The 20,494-nt window shown below is 37.0% G+C and overlaps 2 protein-coding genes and 1 long non-coding RNA gene across 4 annotated transcripts in view; 1 reads left to right on the top strand and 2 right to left on the bottom strand.

Annotated features, from left to right (window-relative positions):
* The window catches only part of Mccc2 (methylcrotonyl-CoA carboxylase subunit 2), a 20,447-nt gene extending 8,133 nt beyond the window's left edge, over positions 1-12,314 (top strand). Inside the window, exons 5-11 of the mRNA XM_019052066.2 lie at positions 2,582-2,774; positions 4,252-4,401; positions 5,337-5,403; positions 6,683-6,839; positions 8,985-9,108; positions 11,840-11,922; positions 12,054-12,314. Coding sequence (XP_018907611.2) covers positions 2,582-2,774; positions 4,252-4,401; positions 5,337-5,403; positions 6,683-6,839; positions 8,985-9,108; positions 11,840-11,922; positions 12,054-12,171 — 892 coding nt within the window. The 3' untranslated portion in view covers positions 12,172-12,314. The remainder of the gene's footprint in view (positions 1-2,581; positions 2,775-4,251; positions 4,402-5,336; positions 5,404-6,682; positions 6,840-8,984; positions 9,109-11,839; positions 11,923-12,053) is intronic.
* On the bottom strand, positions 12,307-20,494 carry HemK1 (HemK methyltransferase 1). 2 transcript variants are annotated; one of them, XM_019052068.2, is made up of 6 exons: positions 20,345-20,494; positions 18,883-19,000; positions 14,860-14,948; positions 14,052-14,253; positions 13,254-13,492; positions 12,307-12,550 (listed from the first exon to the last, which is right to left on the bottom strand). In XM_019052068.2, the coding sequence occupies exons 1-6, from the start codon at positions 20,404-20,406 to the stop codon at positions 12,307-12,309; spliced, it is 954 nt and encodes a 317-aa protein (XP_018907613.2). In that variant the 5' UTR covers positions 20,407-20,494. The 2 variants fall into 2 exon arrangements, with proteins under 2 accessions (XP_018907613.2, XP_018907612.2); XM_019052067.2 differs by lacking the exon at positions 20,345-20,494 and having other exon boundaries at positions 18,883-19,396.
* Positions 16,234-18,875, bottom strand: LOC140225103 (uncharacterized). The gene is made up of 2 exons (XR_011900268.1): positions 17,267-18,875; positions 16,234-16,688 (listed from the first exon to the last, which is right to left on the bottom strand). It is a non-coding gene; the product is annotated as an uncharacterized lncRNA (long non-coding RNA).

The raw sequence follows: 20,494 nt of genomic DNA, 5'->3' as shown, positions 1-20,494 counted from the left end.
AAGGCTCATTTAATAATGTAATGACAAGGGGAGGAAAAATTACGTATTTTCCATTTTTCGCAAGAACAATGCTGTTATGATGGTACACGGACTTTATGTCCACTTTTTTTACGTCCACAGATTTTTCGTCCACAATTTTTACGCCCACAGTTCTAAAGCCCACACTATTGTTAAGTCCATTACTTAAACGTCCACTAAGTTAAGTCCACAAATTTAAAGTCCACTAAAATCAAATTCAAGCGTCAGATTTTAGTCCGTGTGTAAAATTATATTGACAATATCGAAATAAGAAAATTAAGAGAGAATGAGGTGTTCTTATCGTAACTCATATTTTAAATGAAATGTTAATTTCTTCTTTTGATTCATCTTTTCAAATTGTCTTTGGTAAATACTTGGTTTCATTTCTATCCTTGAAATTTCCGATATAAAATATGCCTTAAATGTACATTCTTCTTTTTTCTATTGAAATTGATTATTTCATTTTAAAAACATTTACATTTTTAAAACGTGGTAAGTATTTGTAAAACTTTTTCCAAGCAATGGCATCGATATGAATCTCAATGAGCCGTAGTTGTGATGAAAGAAACTATACAAAAATTAATAAAAGAGGAAAAAAACTAAGAAGCACGCAATTTTTTGTATTTAACTTATTTGTACATCGACCTCCTTGGGTCAAATACGTCCAATTTTGAGCATATAGTTGGGCTTACACCACGCTGCAGCAGAGTAAAGGCCCAAAACATGTATAAAATGATAAATTTGAATTCTTCGGAAATCATTAAATTTGACACAGAACCACAATTATATCTACAAAAAACACATTATGTTTTCCAGTAGTACATATTTCTTTTTTATCAGTTTAAAAGGGAATAATCAATGCAGAGAGTGCAAACATTTCAAAATCATAAGTTGAAAAACGCTGACTCCGCGAGTTTAAATATTAGAGCCTAACACAGAGCGGAGCGGCGTGTTAGCAGCGCAGAACGCGCACTGGCGCCTACAAACCTAACGGGATACTTCACGCATTGCGCAACGCGTGAAGTATCCCGTTAGGTTTGTAGGCGCATATGCGCGTGTCACGCTGGTCGCCTGCCGCGCCGCAACGCTTTAAGCAACTATTTCGCGTCAGAGGCGTTGCACAGTATCCTATAAGATTGAAGGCGCACGAAATAACTAGTTAAAGAGGGCTTTCAATTTTGACTGAATTTGTTACTGAAAAATGTTTAATTTGGTGTTGGAGCGTTTCGTAGGCTCTCGCTTTGGTTTTCATCATATATATAAGCTCCAAGACCTCCTAATTTTGCGTAACTGGTGACGCTTAGTTCCAGCGTTCTACCGGGCCGATTTTAATGATTTTTGCGGCTATCGACGGGCAATTGTCTTTTGATAAGCCAACTCTTTTCAGATTTTCAAAATATGGCCCAGGTTTTTTTTATATTAAGTGGTAAAGTTGCGAATTCTCCCATTTAAACAATGTAAATTTATACTTTTTGTCATAGTTCGTTTGACCGTTCTACCGGGCCGATTTCTATGATTTTTGCGTAAATCGACAGGTAATAAGCCCTAGATGAGCCCGCTCTAATCAGATTTTGGAAATAGGACCCAGGTTTCTTTAAAATCACGTTATAAAATTGAGTGAATTTACGGAATGCTCCGGGACTGCTACCACTATGCGCGGGAGGATGCGCAGTGGTCGAGAAGGTTGCGCAGTAGCTGGGTAGCCTGCGCATCAGCTCTATACTTATCTACACAAAATTCACGCCTGGCATCTTCATATGAGCGGTGGCCGAGTCTTCTAAGACGTCGGATGCGTCCACGTGAATCATAGTGTGGGTCCGATCCCCGACTCCTGACTAATTTAATTATTACCTGATTATCATTGTTCGTTGTTTTACTGCAATATTTCATCAAGCAGTCATTCCAAAACGCGTCCTTTTGACTTCAAAAAAAAAAAATTCCTTTATTCATCAAAACCAAAAATTATTTCATTCTAAAAGTAAAGTATACCTCATATCGTAATTTGTTAGGGGAAAAATAAAATCAACATTGATAAGGGGTAAGAGGGTAAAAATAGGGCCGCGAAGCGGCCCATTGATGGCGCGGAGCGCCTTCAGGGGGTTGGGCCGCGTAGCCCCCTAGTCTTATCATATCCGTACAGTGTACACATAAACATATGTTTTTATCTGCTCTTAGAGTCTGTTCTCTTTCATGACTTGATTCATGAATGAAATGTTTTTAAGAATGAAGGTAGTGGTAGTATGCATTTATTTTTGAGGTGATTCCTGTCATTTAAATGAGAAGAAAAAATGTGGACATAACATGTCCACAATTTGGACAATTTTGGGCGTATTCATTGTTGGACATTAAATCATGTGGACTTAATAAAGACTGGACTTAACGTATCGTGGACATTAATAGCGGTGAAAATGTATTTAATGGACGAAAGGTAGGTGGACCTAAAGTCCTGGAAGCGTTATGATAAGTATCATAACGTTAACGTTATGTCATGAACGTTCCGATGGCCGGCGCGGCGTTGACTCATCTGTAGAAATAACTTAACGATAAGTTTTTGATTTCACAGTATTACTGGCGTTACAGATCACTATGCCCTGAACGACCACCACGCCCTGTCGATAACTCGCAACATCGTCTCGCAGCTGGAGCCGCCGTCTGAGACGCGACAGAGCACTGATGTGGCACCACCGCTTTACCCAGCCGACCAACTCTATGGCATCGTCGGAACGAATCTCAAAAAATCATTCGACATTCGAGAGGTAAATTCGAAGATACTCTTTCTTATAAAGCCGTGCTGGCGGGCTCATTATTGAAATTGGACTGCATTTTGCAATTTGGAACTATAAATTCTAGCCCGGTTTAAAAACAACGTATCTGCCATTAGTTTCCCTATGCACATAAGTGTTTTTCCAGATGATCCAGAATTTGTAGTTCCAAATCTCAAAATGTAGTCCAATTGATGGACGGAGCAATACTGCCGTGGTAAGGAAGAACGCCGTAAGAGCCTTCAGGCGTTGCCAAATTTCTCCCGGTGAATCACTAATTTTCAGGAAAATAGTTGAATATTTGTCTACCAATTTCTCAGATAATTTTGCTCGTGATTTGATCTAAAACTTCTGAAAATTTCAAGAAAAAATATTCGAGATTTTCGACTGATGCAATGTAGTGACAAATTTTTTGACTGGAGCCATCGTTATTCTGTTCTTCATTAACACCACGATACGTTACCTGAAGCGAAATGAATAGAGGCGCCTTGATACAACTATTCGTACTCCAGGGATGTCCGTATTACATATACAAAAAATTGAAGGGGCTTTAAAGTTTTTTCCCCGCCCTTTCATTAGCAATATTACAGCGTTGCTTGCAAAGCACTATTCAAAGTGTTGCTCCGATGAGCGCAATATAAGAGCGGACATGAGAGCGAATAAGATTGTGAAAGGAAGTAAATCGATGAATAAGCAAAATAACTTTTTTAGACCTTGCGGTGACTTTTCAAGAAATGATACATGAAAAAAATTAACTTGAGAAGGAAATACAAAAATTTGGTTGAGCGCATCACAGGGGCCGTTCAAACAATAATCAAGGCTGAAAAGCGGATTTTTGACTGCTCCCCCCCCCCCCCCCCCTTGTAACGCACCTGTAACACATGTATGCATCCTCCTAAAAAAATTACGTTCTATTCGAACCTCTTCAAGTAAGCGCTTTGAGATGAATTTGGATGGATGATTGCCACCTCGTGTCGATATACCGTCTTAGATTCTTGAAAAATCGGTGTTTCGCGATCATTATATCGTCACCTTCCGGCCAAAGTACCACAAGCGCCATGCGACGTTTCAAAATTTCCGCCGCCATTTTAATTTTTTACAGAGAAATTGTTCAACGAAGCTTTTTGAAAATTTCACTGAATTTTATCGGCAGCACAAAGAAAATTCAGTGAAATTTTCAAACAGATTTAACCAGAAATTTCTCTGTAAAAAAGTAAAATGGCGGCGGAAATTTTGAAACGTCGCATGGCGCTTGCGATACTTTGGCTGGAAGGTGACGATATCGTTACATAACGTAGCCCTAAACGACCCCTCCCCCTGTAACTTATCCGCAAGGCAGGCTCAGAACCCCCTCCCCCAGAGTGCTTACGCATTTTATTTCCTAATTCGTTCCTCTGTGGGTAAAATGAGGGTTACTTAAAAAGCTGATTGCGAATATCTGTTAAAATATTGTTGTATTTTGCCTTGACAGGTCATTGCACGGTTTGTGGATGGATCTGAATTCAGTGAATTCAAATCTCGTTTTGCAGAGACTTTGGTGACAGGATTTGCAAGACTCTATGGGCACAAGATAGGAATCATTGGAAATAACGGTGTTTTATTCTCAGAATCGGCTCTGAAGGTAAGGTTTTCATTTCTGAAGATCATAAGCGGTAAAAGAAATGTTTTGAGGGAATTGAATAATCGTACACATTTTATGGATTCACTCACAATATCACGATATTCAAGCCATTGCAGCGAATTTTTACCAAGAGAAACATGAAATATTTTTAGCAAAAACATCTTATACATTTTAAGAAAAAATGCAAAAACTCAAAAATCTTGCATGAAAACGATCATTCTGAGTGTGATGGTCTGCGATGCATTTGTTATGGTTGCTCCTTCGCTAAACAAGAGATTTAAAAGTGGAGAAAAAAAATCCTTTCTGAAATTACCTTTTCACCTTTGTAGAATATTACATTCTTTAAATATTCATAAGAATATTTGACCTCGACACTCGTCATGGGCTATAATTTTATTTTGAGGCTTTGAATATAGTAGTCTATACCTGATCTTTTCTCCACATGTTTTATTTAAAACATGTTTTATTTTTTCATTAGTTTCAAACTTTGATTCGGTGACATCGATTCGAGGCATTTTCTGAATGCATAATTTTTTTTGACTCACCCAGAGAGGGAGTTGGTCTAATAAATTTCTGCGCTTTCACCGAATGGGAAGCGAGCGGAATGGAACTTTTAGAGAAGTTCTGAACCTCGAAATAGAGTTATAACTGCATACTTACGGTGACCGAATTTTGTCAGGGAAAACAGATCTACTGAAATATACTTACGGTTACATCTGCAGTTCTTGCAAGTCCATCCATCCGCAAGTCTAGCGTCACTGCTTTATCGATAGTAAAGTTTCGACTCATGCAAGGGTGGCGAAATTTAGTGCGAAAGTACCGACAAAATTCGGCCCCTGCGGAGTGAAATTTTCCTCCTCGGGAAAACTGGCTGTTAGGAATAATTTCAGCACGGGTAGATAATATTTCCGGAATTTTTGTTTCGACTGTTACAGGGAGCTCACTTTGTAGAACTGTGTTGTCAAAGAAAAATACCACTTTTATTTATTCAGAATATAACAGGTGAGATTAATATGGATAATAATGAATATGAACTTTAAATTCATGACGCGTAGATTCTGATGCGCAGATATATTAATATTAACGATTATGAGGTGATAAAACGTTTTAACCTCCGTTCGATCATTGACTTAAAATTGTTCAAAATACCAGATTAGCCAGTACATTTATAATATTGTTAAAAATGAAAAACACAATCAGCCCACAAAAGAAGTAGGTATAAATACAATCAACAACGTGATCCAGAAAAGGCTGTAAATGAAAAAGAAGAAGAAGAAGAAAAAAAAATAGTCGCCCACCAGGAACGACACTTCATTGGCAACATTAAGATGAGCATTGCGAGTGCACACCTAGCGCCTTCAATTTTGCATATATGCAATACGGACATCCACTAAGTACGAATAGTTGTATCTCTGCGCCGTCATAAACAAGCTACCTTTCCCTCGCTCTACCTCAACATTGTGTTTGTTTCCGTTTGTTTTATTAACTCTAAATGCGTTTTGGGGCTCATATGCAAATGAAGTATTGCCCTTACGTTAGAGCGGCTAAAATTATTGTACGCACAAAAAAGTGTGAATCAATCATTTCAAAAAAATGAAGTATGAGTAGGGGTGGATTTTTGGATCTCCGCGATACAAATCGCTTGTAGTTTAAACATCGATGCAGCCAATAACCAAAGATAAAGTTTGACAAATTAAACTAGAATCGGCCTAACTACATCAGAAAATACCAGACTTTCCTCTTCTTTGGATTTTCTGACAGAAAACTAACCAAAATTTTGACTTCAAAGTTGGTAGGAATATTTTTAATGATGCAGAGTAAATATTAAGAAAATTTCCAAGTTTTATGCTGTCTAATTTTTCGTTGAAAATAACGATGACCAAAATGCGAAACCAAGGATCTCCGTTTGCGGCGTTGCAAACACCCTGTCAGCACCTAATTTTTTCTTCGGAAAACTAGTGAACATAATCTCTTAAAAACTTCCTTGATTTTTCTTCTGGTAGCAGAATAGTCTGTAAAATTATCTTGTTTCTATTCGAAAAAATTAGGTAGTTGCAGAAATGTTGACACAACGCAATAGTGATACGTGCTTTTGAACTTTGACCATTGATATGTAAAGCGAGAGGTAATCAGGCAACGTGAAATGCAGTTGGGCCGATTTCGGTTACTTCCGTCCATTCGAAAAAGCTCCTCAGTGCATGAGGTGAGGTAAGGAATGCGTCATTGTTAAACAGAGCGGCTGAGGTAAAACGACATGCATTAATTTCGTTTAAAATCCAAGGGTTCATGGTTGGTCGAGAGGCAGAGGCAAGTGGAATTGCAAAGCACGGCGCCAAATTGGTAACAGCAGTCTCTTGCGCGCAGGTGCCAAAGCTCACTCTCATCATTGGCGGTGCACATGGAGCTGGGTACTATGGAATGTCTGGACGAAGTTACAGGTAGGATTCGCGTAAGAATTTCAGTCATACTTTTTTGTAAAGGAATTTTGTAGGAGGAATTTGAACCGAAATCGCTTCCGCCAAAACCAAAAAGTTGATCAGCACTATACATGTTCACAGGATGATCATATAAATGTTTTGGATACTCTTGCCGAAAAATACATGAGGTAGGTTCGTCCACGTGGCGCACTTCAAATCTCTGTAAGAGATCACACACTACCTACTATTGGAAAGAGATTCTTAGATCATGATTCCAGTAACATCATGCCTTTGCAAAGAAGCGCAATGAAACTAAAATATTCAAGTAATTTAGCAATTAAATGCAATTTTTTTTACCACGAAATCGCAGTATTTTTACAAAATTTGGTTCATAAATGCCTATTTTAAAATTATCAATAAAATGCGTTCCGCGTGTGAAGAAATTTTCGATGGAAAAAAAATTGCAACCAAGTAATTTCAATTTTATCGCAATAAATTCCAACAGGTGGAACTCTTCCGATCAGTGAATAGATAACACACCTTACACTCCGGTACAATTGCAATCTATACTACTGAAGTATACAATCTATACTACATGGAGGTGGCGCACTGTAGTCCTTCATATTTTCCATTCGCACTTTTTACCATGCATGATTTCATAACTCACTCCATGGGAAAAAATCGCAGGGGATTAAAGGGCAGGAAATAGAACCTCGATTTGCGACATTGCAATTTTCTCCGTGCATTTTATATTCTTACAGGAGAGATCTACAACATTATTTATTGAAACTATTCCTGTTTCTTCTTCCCTGTGCTGAAAATATTCGGTTGAAATTTCAAGGAATTATGCTCATTAGTTTTTGTTTGAAGAAATTGAACGACATACCTAGCAGAAATTTTTGAGCCGCCGCAATTGAGATACGTGTTCCGGAACTCTAACCAGCGAAATGTTCAAAACTTTTTTTCACTTTGGAAGATTGTGGAATTACCTTACGGAAAAAATTAAATTGCCCTGGTAAAAATTGGCGATAGGAGCTGCGTTTCAAAATACCATAGAGTTCTTATAGCCGACTGGAGAGGGCGATAGAAAATCATATAGCTGGCTATAGAAAAAGGGAAAAATCATACGGCCGGGCTACACGAAGCGATAAAAAATTATACAGCCGGGCTATAGTTCCTATCGCCGGGTTTACACTTTATCGCCTGGCTGTTGCTTTTTCGCCATCGGCTATAAAAGGCTATAAGAAATTGAGTAGAAATTCTTGTGCTTTGTAAATCCTTAAGTTTGTACGGAATCACCTTAATATTTACAAAATCGCACATTATATTTTCCTTTGCTACCTACATATTTTTTTTTCATCAATTAAAATGAGAATAATCCACACAGAGTGCGCAAACATTTCAAAGTCATGAATTGAAAAACGCTGACTCCGCGAGATTAAGTATTAGAGCCTAACACAAAGCGGAGCGGCGGCGCACCGGCGCCTACAAACCTAACAGGGATACTGCACGCATTGCGCAATGCGTGAAGTATCCCTGTTAGGTTTGTAGGCGCCAATGCGCGTTAAGCGCTGGCTGCCCGCGCCGCAGCGTACCGCGGCGCTTGAAGCAACTATTTCACACCAGAGGTATTGCACAGTATCATACGAAATTGAAGGTGCTCCAACACATTAGGAATGGCAGGAATCCTTCAAAAGAACGGAGCTTTCCTCGCAAATTAAATCAAGATACTGCGGCCCAAAAAGAGAGCGGTAGTCCAAAAACTCACCAAGTCCTAGCTTCCGTAATTAGTAACGTTTAGCATACACTTTATCGCCAGGCTGTTGCTAAATCGCCATCGGCTATTAAAGGCTATAAAAAATTGTGTTGCCGGCTATAGAAGCTATTGGAAATCTTACAGCCGGCTGTAGGTCTATGGTATTTTGGAACACAGATTCTACTGCCAATTTTTACCAGGGTGCTGATTTAACAATTCAAGTGCTTAAAAAAGTGCAATGTTTCAATGTAGATTTTACAACACAAAAAAGGTACTTTAACCTCGAGGAAGTAGCATTTTTTTGTTGTAAAATCTATGTTGAAACATTGCAGTCACTTTTTCTAGCAATTAAATTGTCAAATCAGCAATTTAATTTTATGCGTGCTATTTTTGAATTTCCGTGATTTCAGCCCGCGGTTTCAGTACATGTGGCCGAGTGGAAAAATAAGCGTCATGGGCGGAGAGCAAGCAGCCGGGGTTTTGGCACAAATCACCAAAGAGCAACGAGATAAAGCTGGCTTACCCGAAAATGAGGTAAGGATCAGATCAGCGATGTAATAAAAAAAAGACGCGCGCTTACATATTAGTTATTCTACTGTGTTCAAGGGTCTTCTCATTCTAACTTTAGTTTCCAAAGTAGAGTCTTTTAGAAACTCCCTTTTGATTTTAACTGGTTCTACGTTATAACTGGATTTATGATTTTTGCATCCGAACAGAGCATTCTCAAACTCAGACACTGTAAAGTTTCTCTTTGAATTTTTTTGATTTCCTCAAATATATTTGCAGAACAAATAGAGAAGATATTTTACTCCATTGGTCTCTTACAAATATAATGCAATTTATAATCGGAGATTTTGCAACATTTGAATGTAGATACACCTCATCCAACTTGAAATATCGATCTCCTACGTACCCGCACGGACGTAACGCAACGATAATACGATGGTGAAAGTGCAGAAGTGCGTATCTCGGAAAACACGATTTTCGAGGAGAGTAAAAAAAACTGTCTACATCCCTCTTTATTATTAGTAGAAGGGTAATAATTTTTGAGGACAGCAAGAATAAGATGTTTTTTCAGACTCCATCAGCATTTTTAATAATTTCTCGAACTGTTAGAAAATAAGGTAGAAATGCCGAAATTCGCGTTTTCGGAACTAAGAATTGACACTTCATCACGAGATTCTCATTTATGCAATTAGTGTTTTAAATCTGTTGTAGGCGGATTTGGGACATCCTAAGACTTAAAAAAGAGTTTCACGCTTACAATTCCTTATCGGATAAGCTCCAGTTTGATCTCATACGGCCAAATCAAGCATTCCATGATTGGAAAATGACATTACATCACGAGATACTCATTTCCGTAAATAGCGTTGTGAACCTATGCTCTTGATCAATAAGAGCAAAAATAGAGTTTATGTATACTTAAAACCTGTTTAGAACTTGTTTTTTAAATAAGACTTGCACCAAAAAAAAAAAAAAAAAAAAAAAAAAAAAAAAAAAAAAAAAAAAAAATTGGAACGTGCAATAATGTTCTTGAGGGATTTTTCAAAATTATGGCTCGACTTGAGACTCCAAAATTCTGCACATTTCTGGTCAACATCGTTGTACAGGGCCACGCAGGTGCGATACAGAAGAGCGCCTTCAACCCAATATGTAATCTTAATATGAAATTTTGATACCACTATTCGTGCGTCACGACAGTCATTTTGCATACCCGCCCAATTGAAGGCAAATCATAGACCCAGTTAACAGGGTACGAACTTCAGCAATGAGATACGTGTATTTTGGGGAACAAAGCCTCTGGGACTGCCCCCCTTGGCATCCAAGGAGCCCAACCCCCGGGGGGTGCCCCTCCTGACATCCACGAAGCCCAACCGCCCAGGGCTGCCGCGCGCCGGATTAAATGAAGGGACCAGAACGAGATACGCATTTCTGCACTTAAGCCCGAGAAACGGGAAAAAAGCTCTACGGTTTTAAGCGACTTCCCGATTTTTTTTCATTATAGTCTCTTGCTGACAGATAGATGACATCATCAACAACATGTTTATGTACACGGAAAAAATTAACTTGCTGATTTAACCATTAAATTGCTAAAAAAAGTGACTGCAATATTTCAACGTAGATTTTACAACACAAAAATGCTACTTTAACCACTATTGCAAGCTAATTTAACCACATGGGTGAATAAAGTCGCATTTTTGTGTTGTGAAATCTACGTTGAAATAGTGCAGTCAATTTTTTCAGCAATTTAATTGTTAAATCAGCAAGTTCATTTTTTCCGTGTAGCTAACTCAACTGTCAAAAATTGAGATAGGCACTTCTTCACTTTCCATTATCCATACGTCGTTCCTAATGTGAGCTGGAAAAAGTAGTTCCTAATTGAAAAATTGAGTCCAAGTTCTTATTTTATATGCTCTGAAGGAAAAGTACGAGTTGTAACAATTTCTACATTTTTCGAAGAGAATATAGGGTTTTTGAGCTGATGAAGTACTAAAAGCAAATTAGGGGTAACAAAAAAATAAAAAGACAGACAAAAATTACTTGTACTTATAATCATATATTTTGTGATTTGATGCAACCTTAAGGAGGACACATGAAAAAATAGTAGAGCGTACTCTGCGTACAGTCAGGGTATCAATTCAAATTGATGTTGAGTATATGTTTTGATAAATCTTGAAAGAAGTTAGGTTCGCTTTTACTGATTTCTGGACTTTCCTAGTTAGAAAGTAAAATGAAAAATAAATAAATCAAAACGGGGAGCCTTCACTAAATGGACCAAGTTTAACGTAAATACCTACCGAGTCACATCAAGTTTGAAACAAGAAAAGTCGGTGTGAAGTTTTACTCCTTAATGAGACTCAATGTTAAAGACAAATTTTACAGACTAATTTTACTTCAAGATCTTTTCCCTCGACTTTAAATTTTTGACAGGAGAAAATTTACGACTTGTTGAATGCAAAACTATTCCAAACTCATTTTTGTTCCAAAATAGGACTGGGTGTGTTTCTGATAAACATGGTCCAAATATTCTTACAGTATACGAACTTGTTGTAGCATTTGAAATCATACAAATTGAGAAGCTTTGATGAAGAGAATTTGCCGACAATATTTCCTGAATTGAATGTGGAATTTAATTCACTAATTATGACTCACATCATTCCTTTAAGTAATTAGTGACTACATAATTTCTCAACTTCCTGTTTATTTATTTTTTTCTTCTTCTTTTTTTGACTAACCTTGTCTACAAAACTTCTTTTGTTTTCAGTGGCCAGAGCTGGAGAGGAAAATAAAGGAGCCAGTCATCAAAAAAATTGAGGAAGAAAGCAGCCCGTATTACTCCAGTGCAAGGTAAGTAGGGTTCATGATTTGCCCATTTTTAATCTGAATTTCCATATTTTCACAGAACAAATACTGAGACTTGAATTAAAAATTATAAATGACTGAAAGAAGGACTGAGAGGTATAATTTTTTTTTTCCAGGCTCTGGGATGATGGCGTCATTGATCCATGTGATACTCGCATGATACTTGGACTTAGTCTCTCAGCAACTCTGAATCATCCAATTCCTGATACCAAATTTGGTCTGTTCAGGATGTAACAATTCAACACCACCATCAAAACATACTCTTAAGGAACTTCAGAACTTACTGAACCAATGTTACAGCCAATGGTTCATGGCAGTGCGTTTTCAAAATAACAATTATGCTCTCGAGAACTTCAAAATAAACCACTATCAACTTATTTTGCGAATTTGAACAAATCTATCTTTTTCACAAAAGTCCTTGAAGGTTTGAACAAACTCTAAGTTAAGAGATGGGTTGAGGTTGATCCAGTCAGAGATCAGCTTGGAGTGATGATAGTGGGTTTCCAAGAATATCAGACCGTCCTTTGTCAGAAGTTTTGAAGCTACAGTTAAAAGCGGTTTTATGATTTTAAGTCCATCTTTCCCACCTTCTAATGCTCGTAGATCCTCATATCTGTAAAAGAAACATAAGGCTTAAATGACTGGCTATTGAGAAAGCTGTATGTCTCTAAACGATGATTAGATGTCACACAGCCAAACATGAAAACCTTTTTTTAAGTGCTTGGATGATAAGGACAATAAAAGTGTATTACTATACTCTTTCTTTGAAGTTAGGTTATAATACATATACTTTGTAATTTTGAATACAATGCTCGATGTGGTTGTGAGTTGTTGTTAGAGGCAGCGGTACTTTAAAAAGGCCATTCACAAAGCCATTAAACAGCAGAAAAAAAAAGGCCATTCAAAGGCCTAATAAAGGCTCCATCTCTACTTGTAAAAAACAAATTTCACGAACCAAAAACTTAGTAATCTCATGATTCTCATAGGGGAACCTGAAATAGCTTTATTAAAGTGCTCCTTCCTACAGTCTATCTGGCAAATGGCTTGGGACAGTACTGTCTTTTTAGATGAAACTTGGCTCAACAAGAATATTGGCTCTGTGAAAAAAAAATCAGATGGGTCTGTTAAAATAAATTTTAATGATGCAAAAATTTGTAAAGGAAAGTGGCTTATTATCTTGCATGTCAGAAGTACTTCATGGTGGATTGATTCGCCTTCTTTGATTATTCTTCAAGGAAAACAAACTACTACCACGAGGAAATGAATGTTCAGACCTTTGAGGAGAACATACAGAAGAGAATTTAAGGCCTACTTACAGATAGATTTCTGGCTCCACAGTAAGAACTTCTGAGGAAGGGACGTAAGGAGGATTGCTGACAATGACATCAAATTTTTGATCGAAAATAAATTTTTCACTACTTGTTGGCTGAAAACCTCCCTCTACTGTCAATTTAGCATGCAGCACGTTCAACCTTCGGGATACTTCATTCAAATCTGCATTCTCTTTGGTTAACTTACAGGCTTTTTCACTTTGGTCAATTGCAATGCTCTGGAGCTGAAAGAGATAAATATTCAGGAAACTTATTTTAATCAGTAAAACACTCATTAGATTTTATAGAGAATGAGTGACGTTTGTCAAAGTTATTCAGCAGTAGTTAAAATTCTGTACTTTTTTTGTCTCTTCAATCTCTCCGCGCATAGGTTCCAAATTAGAACTTACAAGTTGAAAGGTATCTTACAAAACTAAATTAAAATTCCGGCAGAACATGTTGGCACCTTGTTAAAGGTGCGTTCTCATTGGAATAAACAATGTATTTATCTACCTTTCTCAAAAATGGTGGAAGAAATAAATACACTTTGATTTTAAAATAAAGAGAACTTTTGAATTAAAGGCAGTCTTGCAAACAAGAAAAAAAGGAAATGATAAAGGATAAAAAACTGGAATTTTCTTTTTTCTTGTGATCAAACAATTTCATTACAAATAAACTCATAATTATTTCTGAAACCACACTAGCAAACATTTTTCTGTGGCATGAAAATGGACAAGTTTTTCTCCAACAGATGGTTTGGACGCATCACTGATTTGTTGGTGAAGAGGCTTGAACATTACTTACACTGCTATTAGACCTCAGCAAAGCGATGGAAATTGCCCCAGATCCACATCCAACTTCAAGAATACTATTGAGAGCGGGAGAATTATTCATAACTATGTCGATGAGCATTTCTGTCTCTGGTCTTGGGATGAAAACTGGTGGTACCATCTTCAGACGTAGGTCTCGAAACTCCCACTCTTTGATTATGTACTGTACTGGCATTCTGTAAAAATAAAATTATATTATGTTAACACCAGCTTTTAATTATTTGCTTAGATTCTACTTTCCAGAGCCTAATGTTTGACAGGCTGTCAGAATTTTACTAGTGTCAGCATATAAAAGGCGACACTTGGAGAATGTTTAGGAGCCTTGACGGAGTGATGCAAAATTTCAGATTTATTTAATTTCTTTAGGACAAAATCTTATCAGAATTTTACGATTGTATTTATAGAATATTTTTAGGGTAAAAAATAATCACTAACGATTTTGAAAACCAAAGGGAAGGAAATAAACGGGTAGGTATAACTTTTCTTTAGAGAAAATATAATTTAAGTACAAGGAAAAAGCATTGTTGAAAATCAAGAAAGATGCATGAATTTCTAGTTTTACCAAGGATCCATATATGACTTATTCATGTTATGACACATTCTGAAATTAAATTAGGTACATATTCCAGAGTTAAAAACTTAGGCAGGTGCTGATCTCCTAATCAGCTATCAATCTGGAATTACATAGCATAATGTAATATATGGAATAATAGGTAATAGCACTAATAGCATTAGATTCCATAAGCTAGGTACAAAATTTGCATTAATTTTTATTGACCAACCTAGCTAGTCGACATTCGAACAAGGGTATCAATTTTTCATATTGATTCTCCTTCAGATTCTCGTCTATCTTCAAATATAAATCTCCAAGCTGTGGAAAACAAAACATTAGGTATCATTAAGTTAAGCAAAGGAACCCATTTTGAAGTAATGAAGTTCTTAAAATAAATGGTTAGGTTGCTGCAATATTAAATAGGGTCTAAAAGTTTCCACTTGAAAACATGGGTGAAAACAGATTGGTTATATATGGCTACTTGGAATGCTAATATTTTACTTACGTCATCTTAAAAAATTAAAAAAGGATTAAACAGGGTTCATGCAGCCTCAGTGCTAAAAATTCAAGCACTTTTCAAGCACATTTTTCTGAATTTTCAAGCACTTTTCAAGCACTTTCAAGAGCCTTTTGGAAGCAGTTTTGCGCGAGATTCAAGAAATTTTTCCACAGGACCTTTGACATAAAAACTCCTAATAGCGAGACAGATATCAACAACCAACTAAAATGAGTATTTTCCTCTAATTAAAAAATACACGGATGTATAAATGAAAGACCATCCCAAGTATCAGTACCAATACTGACAACCCAGTAAGTAAATACCTCTAAATTCTAAGCAAAAAAAAGTAAAATCCTGGCTCACCGCATAAGTTTTCGACCAACTACCCATCCATACTTACACCTGAATGTTTTATTCCAATTTATTCAAAACGTTGGTTTAAAAATAAAAAGAAAAATAAATGATAATAATAAATAAATATCTTACTTTCATATTCATTGAGACAACGTTAATCATTAAGAAGTGATGGATATCGATAGGTATAAGATGGGCTGAAGATGGTGCAACTTATGAAAGAGTTAATAGAAAATCTGCATGCTATCCGATGGGTTAAATCCGATGGATATCGATAGGTATAAGATGGGCTGAAGATGGTGCAACTTATGAAAGAGTTAATAGAAAATCTGCATGCTACCCGATGGATTAAATTCATGAGAATAGTAGGGTACTTGGACAAGAAGCTCAAAATTGAAGATTCATTCTTGATAAAGCTGAAGCAAGATGTTTTCTGATAGTCTTTCACTATTGTAAAAATATTTGAATTTTAAAAGTGGGATTTCTTAATTTGAAGCTACACGTAAGGAGTATGTCTGGAGTATGGAACGGCACATCATTTGAAAAAAGAGTCTTTATGAACACTAAAAAACCGGACGAAAGAAGAAAAAAAAACACTTTCAAGAAGATAATGGACCCACATCATTGAAAAAAAATAAGGTAAAACAACCAGAAGTAAAAAGAAAAAAATGTTAATGTGAAATTAAATAAATGTAGGTATGAAGAAAATGTTTTTACAAGCAGTTTAAAAAGTTATAGATTTTAACCGAGACTTATGGTTCTTTTTCACAACTGTTTGGAGAGTTTCGAAATTTCTCCTTCAACGATTGCTAACTCTTCTTTTTTTCTTTTGGCACTTTGGCGGAAACTATTGGACTTAACAATTAATGAGAGATCTTGCTTCTTTTCAGCTTGTTCTGCCAGGTCGTCTGCACCTTTTTCTAAGGTCTTTACATCTTCACATAAGCGTCTTTTTCTCTCTTGTAGAGATTTTGTTTTTTCTGACTTTTCATTTTTAATAGCTGTGAGAGCCTTGATTTTCTTTTCTTCCTCTAAATAGGTAGCATATCTACTGCGAGCACCTGATACACTTTGTCTTAACTCTTTGGTTATTACCATACTGGATAAGCTCTCCATTTCATCGGTAAACTCATGTACATAACGCTGTGCTATGTAGGACTGCTCCTTTAAATTTTCTACTTCTAGGTTTTTATTTACACTAAAACCTCTCTCCACTGATGCTTGTCCATGACTTAAGAGTAGAGTTATTTTGACAACTTTCCATAAATTTTTGTATTCATCCTTGTCCATAAAGTTAATATAAAACTCATCAACTCTTGACTTCTCATTCTAAGGCTCATAGTGTGCAAAGGTGACAGCTTTCTTTAAGACAACGTTTTGATAAAATGAATCAAATTCATCAAGAATAATATCAACTTTACCAGCTACGACTATTTTACAATCACACAATGTATTTAAGACAGACCTCATTTTCTTCTTGCAAACAGCTGACCGACTAACAGGAGAAGAATCTGCATCTAGGTGAATCATACTTCTCGGATCCAAACAGGACAAATTTCGAACTAAGGCATGTGATATTGGAGATTTTTCTAAAATTTTTGACAAGACATTCTTGTAAAATCTAATAGCGCCAGTAATTAGATCAAAGTTATCTTTTTCAGCCACTTTCAGCAGCGACGAAAGACTGAGCAGGCAACTCAGCAGAGTAGTTCTCGTTTCAATTTCAACACGTTTTAATACTTTCCAGCGTACGTCTGAAAAGTCGAATGCTTTCTCATTTGACCTCCGAAAAGTGGATCTGAGAAATTCAAGCACGTTTTCAAGCACTTTCCAAAAAATCAAGCACTTTCAAGGCCTTGAATTTTTTTTTTAAAATCAAGCACTTTTCAAGCACTTTTCAAGCTTGCATGAACCCTGTTAAAGGAAAATTTGCAGAGACCGAAAAATTTGAAAAGTCACAAAAAATGCTGGTGTCTTCCTCATTTTACCAGCCATATAAAGAAAAGAAGCACCAAGAGTAAGTAGTGTCCTTATCCTGCCGTGATAAAGCAAACGCTGTATGAGCATTCAAGAGTTGCCAAACTTTCTCAAATAAAACATGTATTTTTGAGGAAAGTTTTACATAGTTTTCCTTGAAATTTTCGAACATTTTGGATAAAATCGCAAACTAAACTGTCTGAAAAGTTTAAAAAAAAAATATCCACAATTTTTTCGATAAATTTGACTTTGGTTGAAGGAGATATGGCAATATCTGAAGGCTTATACAGTGTTTTTCCTTAGCATGGCGGTATTCATCATTGGCTGACACCCATCTGTCAAAGTCAGTATTTCAGTAAATTTTCACAATGACCTTCAGTGGACCATCATGTCTTTTAGGTATGAGTCTTTGCAAATAAGGTAGGTATGCATTTACAATTTCAGCACATTAGTGCAGGAGGGTATGGATTGGATCGACATGAATGGATCGAAAAATGAAAACGTGAATCGATTGACATGAATCAATCGACACCAATTCGATCGACACCAATTCAATCGACAAATTGTTAAAAAAAACGGTGTCCATTCGATCGACATGAATCGATCGAAAAATGAAAACGTGATTCGACTGACAACCGTGAATCAATCGACAAACCCGTGAATCAATCGACAAACCCATGAATCGATCGACAAACCCGTGAGTCGATCAACAAACCCATGAGTTGATCGACAAACCCGTGAGTCGATCGACAAACCCGTGAGTCGATCGGCAAACCCGTGAATCAGTCGACAAACCCGTGAATGGATCGACAAAAGCCGTGAATGGATCGACAAACCCATGAATGGATCGACAAACCCATGAATGGATCGACAAACCCGTGAGTGGATCGACAAACCCGTGATTCAATCGACAAATCCGTGAGTCGATCAACAAACCCGTGAGTCGATCGACAAACCCGTGAGTCAATCGAATTTCGTCAATCGATTCACGTTTTCATTTTTCGATCCATTCATGTCGATTGAATCGATACGGGTGTTTTAAAATGAACTGTCGATCGAATCACGTTTTAATTTTTTGATCGATTCATGTCGATCAAATCACGTTTTAATTTTTCCATCGATTCATGTCGATCGAATGGACACTGGCCTTTTAATAATTTGTCGATCAAATTGGTGTCAATCCATTCATGTCGATCAATTCACGTTTTCATTTTTCGATCGATTCATGTCCATCAAATCGACACCGATTTTTTTAACAATTTGTCGATCGCATCGGTGTCGATCGATTCACGTTTTCATTTTTCGATCGATTCATGTCAATCGAATCCATACCCTCCATTAGTGCATACCTAAATTTAAAATCAAAGTTGACTGGAGCAAAGATTACCGTCTCAAGATTTACCTAGGTGATTGATTACTTACCTTCGGTAAATTCATGACATGAGCAACAATATTTCTAACAGAGCTTTCAGGGTCTGGTATCCCAGCTTCTTTAAATTTCTTAGACCACTCGGTGATGACAGAGTCTACTGTATAAAACCTGGATAGAATTGGCGCTGATTGATAAAACCGTGATCTTAAAACTTGCGAGCATAGCATTTTAGAAATCATCTTAAAAAATATGATTGTAATTGATATATTATGTAAAATGTGTTAAATAGTATTGAATGTGAGGGTAGATAGATAAATTACAACCTGATATCAACTTCAACACAGACATGTATGCAGTGAATTAATAATCATATTGAGCGTTTGCAGAGATGACAACACATGAAAATGAGATACACCATTAAAGAATATCCGGATTGTTTACTTCAGAGCTTTCATACATGCGTAACATCTCATTTCACGACTTGGGGGACGGAGAAAAGACTCGAGAAAAAATTTTTTAATTTACATTCACATGTCGTTAAAAATGTAAACAAATGAACATAACCTCCTTCGCCATATGCAGTGGCGTAGGAAGGGGGGGCCAGGGGGGGCCTGGCCCCCCCCCAAAATTGGAAATAGTATCATCTGGCCCCCCCAGAAATTCTGGATGGTGCAAAAACACCATCTTTAACGGTAAGTCTCTGTCGCCGTGGCCCGTGAGAGGATGCCTCTGGCATGATTCTGGCATTCACTAAACATTTATTTCGCAATTTTCACACAAATGAGTGGTTAAAAGTGAGAAAATAAATGGAATAACCTGTTGAATGCAACAATTTCAAAGTATTTTAACCTTAAAATGCATAAAACTGGGTGAATTTTATGCAGAAATTGAAGGAAGATTAACGCCACAAGTGCCTCGAGATGCGCTCAAATAGAGTTAAAATTTCAAAAATTTTCCGGGGGAGGCCCCCCGGACCCCCCGCTGACCTGGGGGGTATTCCATACCCCCCAGACCCCCCGGTGGTGGGGGGCCAGGCCCCCCCCAGCAAAATGGCCTAGCTACGCCTATGGCCATATGGTAAAAAGTATGACCAACGTAAGTACTGAAAATACTCCAGTTATCAAGCATATTGGACAAGAAATATAATTATTTGAATGCCGCTAAACACAAATGCTTAAACCATAAATTACTGGCATTTTACATAATTAATTAGTTGGAGGGCCACAATCCTTGCGACCGGTACATTATCTCAACTAAGGCCACGGGAGATAGTCTCTGCACCTAGTGGCGTTTTGTAGCCCTTTATCAGCATCATTGGAGATGCGATATGTACTCGCGCGAAATTCAATTCTTACATCAGGACTGAATCATTCTTCGCGCTACTAATTAATCAGACCTAAAAATGATACTGCAGCCATAAAAATTTTTTGAAGTGTAATAATGTCAAAACGAAACATATTTTCAGGAAATTAGTCAAAAACAAAAAAAAATAAGCTCCAACAAGTTCTCTACCTTTTTCCCAAGCCGATGGCGAAATAGAAAAAAAATAAGCATGTGTAAGTAAACAGGTCCATGAAAACCAAATAATTTTGGGAGCGAGGAAGAGAGAATAAACTTCTTCACTGAAACTTGATGAACTAACTGCTTATCTTATCATTATCA

This window comes from Bemisia tabaci, chromosome 7 (assembly GCF_918797505.1).
Source record: "Bemisia tabaci chromosome 7, PGI_BMITA_v3".
Taxonomy (NCBI): Eukaryota; Metazoa; Arthropoda; class Insecta; order Hemiptera; family Aleyrodidae; genus Bemisia; species Bemisia tabaci.
The sequence above is the reverse complement of the archived record's forward strand: the minus strand, read 5'-3'. Positions and strand labels throughout refer to the sequence as shown.